The sequence below is a fragment of the Trypanosoma cruzi genome, genomic scaffold, assembly GCF_000209065.1.
Source record: "Trypanosoma cruzi strain CL Brener 1047053517187 genomic scaffold, whole genome shotgun sequence".
Taxonomy (NCBI): domain Eukaryota; phylum Euglenozoa; class Kinetoplastea; order Trypanosomatida; family Trypanosomatidae; genus Trypanosoma; species Trypanosoma cruzi.
This window is the reverse complement of record NW_001849503.1, coordinates 177244-178953: the sequence shown is the minus strand read 5'-3', so window position 1 is coordinate 178953 and position 1710 is coordinate 177244. Positions and strand designations below refer to the sequence as shown.

The 1710-nt window shown below is 58.2% G+C and overlaps 1 protein-coding gene across 1 annotated transcript, besides 1 other annotated feature; it reads left to right on the top strand.

Moving 5' to 3' along the window:
• Positions 1 to 748, top strand: Tc00.1047053467465.10 (surface protease GP63, putative; the record flags this gene model as incomplete). The annotated part of the gene is made up of 1 exon (XM_797367.1): positions 1 to 748. A coding segment is annotated over one exon (748 nt), but the record flags the coding sequence as incomplete, so codon positions are not given.
• Positions 1 to 1710: a sequence feature (areas not merged during assembly with more than two copies in the genome that could not be assigned to a particular haplotype).

Below are 1710 nucleotides of genomic sequence, written 5' to 3'. Positions count from 1 at the left end.
GGGGGTAGGGCTGTACTCGGCACTGACGCTTGCAGCGTTTGAGGACATGGGTGTTTATTTGGCGAACTACAGCGCGGCGGAGATGTTGTGGTGGGGCAACAACTCTGGCTGTGGGCTGCTGGAAAAGAAGTGCCTGACTGAAGGCATCACCGAATACCCCGACCTGTTCTGCAACTGCTTTTGGAGTGCCGGTTATGATTTCTGCACGTACGACCGTCTGTCTCTGGGGCGCTGTGACCTGATGAGGCACGATGAAGCCCTGCCAGAGGAGTATCGGTACTTTGCTGATCCCCGAGTTGGCGGCGATGACCTCTTCATGAGCAGATGTCCGATTGTTGAGGGGTATTCTAATACTGGGTGCACCAACGGCGACCCCTCAGTAATGCCTGGCAGTATCGTTGGCCCGAACTCGCGGTGCGTGAAGGGGAAGGATCTTCAATTCGACGACGAATATATTGGCGACGTTTGTGTGGACACTCGATGCGGCGACGGCACAGTGAGCGTGCGATTTCTTCGTGACGATGCGTGGCACGAGTGCCAGGCGGGTGAAACCGTCACGCCGCCATCGGGTCCCTGGCGTGGGAGCATTGTGTGCCCCCAATACGCCGATGTGTGCGCCGCCTTCCCGAACATCAGCGGCCACCCAATACCGGTCGTTGACCCGCCTCTAGCGGACGACCCGCCATCCGCGGAGGTTGCGGAAGAAGACGAGGGCGAGACTCCGAGGAAGCGGCAGCGGCGACTCTGATTCCGGGGCTCTGCCGCCAGTAAATTAATCGGGCAGCGTGGATTGTGGGGCGAGCGGCACGGCGATGGTGGCCGGCGTGCGGGGCATCGGATTTATTTTAAAAGCGACGAAAGCCCCCAAAAAAGGATATGCGTGAAAAGCATGCGGTAGCGTCATGATGTGCATTTGGATTATCGACCCCGCACTCGCGAGACGCAGCACAGCAGTAATAATAGCATTGTGCAATTGCTGCACTATTCCTCTCTTCGCTCTTGAAAAACGGGCAATGAGTGTGTTTGTTTTCTTGTGTCTGCGGTGTGTGGCTTAACGGACAGTTGTGTGCTGGAGGATTGAACTTATGCGAGCCTGCGTTGTGGCGAGGTCGTCTGGAGGGAGGAGACGAGTCCCAGCATCGCATGCACCCACGTGCGTCTTTTGGTGCGGGCAGGGCGTTGGGAAGTCGCTGTGACCCAATGGGTGCGGGGGTGTCCGTGACTGCTGTGCTGAGGGCGGGGACGAGCGCGCTCGCTGCGGCGTTCCACGCAGACGGGACTCTCCTGTGTTTTACTATTATTCATTTTAGCTGCGGGGGAATGGCCGGGCCCTACGAGTGGGCGGCAAAACTGCCCAGCCGTGTCCTTTTTGTTCAGCTTGTTGGTGCGGAGGTCGCGCGCAGGGTGAGTTGTGGAGGCTCGCCCGACGCGATCCTCCCCGCCCCACGCGGGAGGCGAGCGAAAGGCGCACTCGGCACCTTCTTTTCGTCAGCCATGAATGATCGTGGGAGTGGGGAGTCACGCTGGACTCGCCGTGGGCCACGGAATGCATCCGTCGCGGCAATGGCAACAACATGGCGAGGGTGCGAGGTGTTTGTGTTTTTTTTTTTTTTGATCTTGTGCTGGAGGAAATTAAGTCGCAGACTTTTCTTTGCTTTTCTCTCCCTGTGCCCTTTTCTCACTCCCGTGTGCGTGCCACTGCGTAGATGG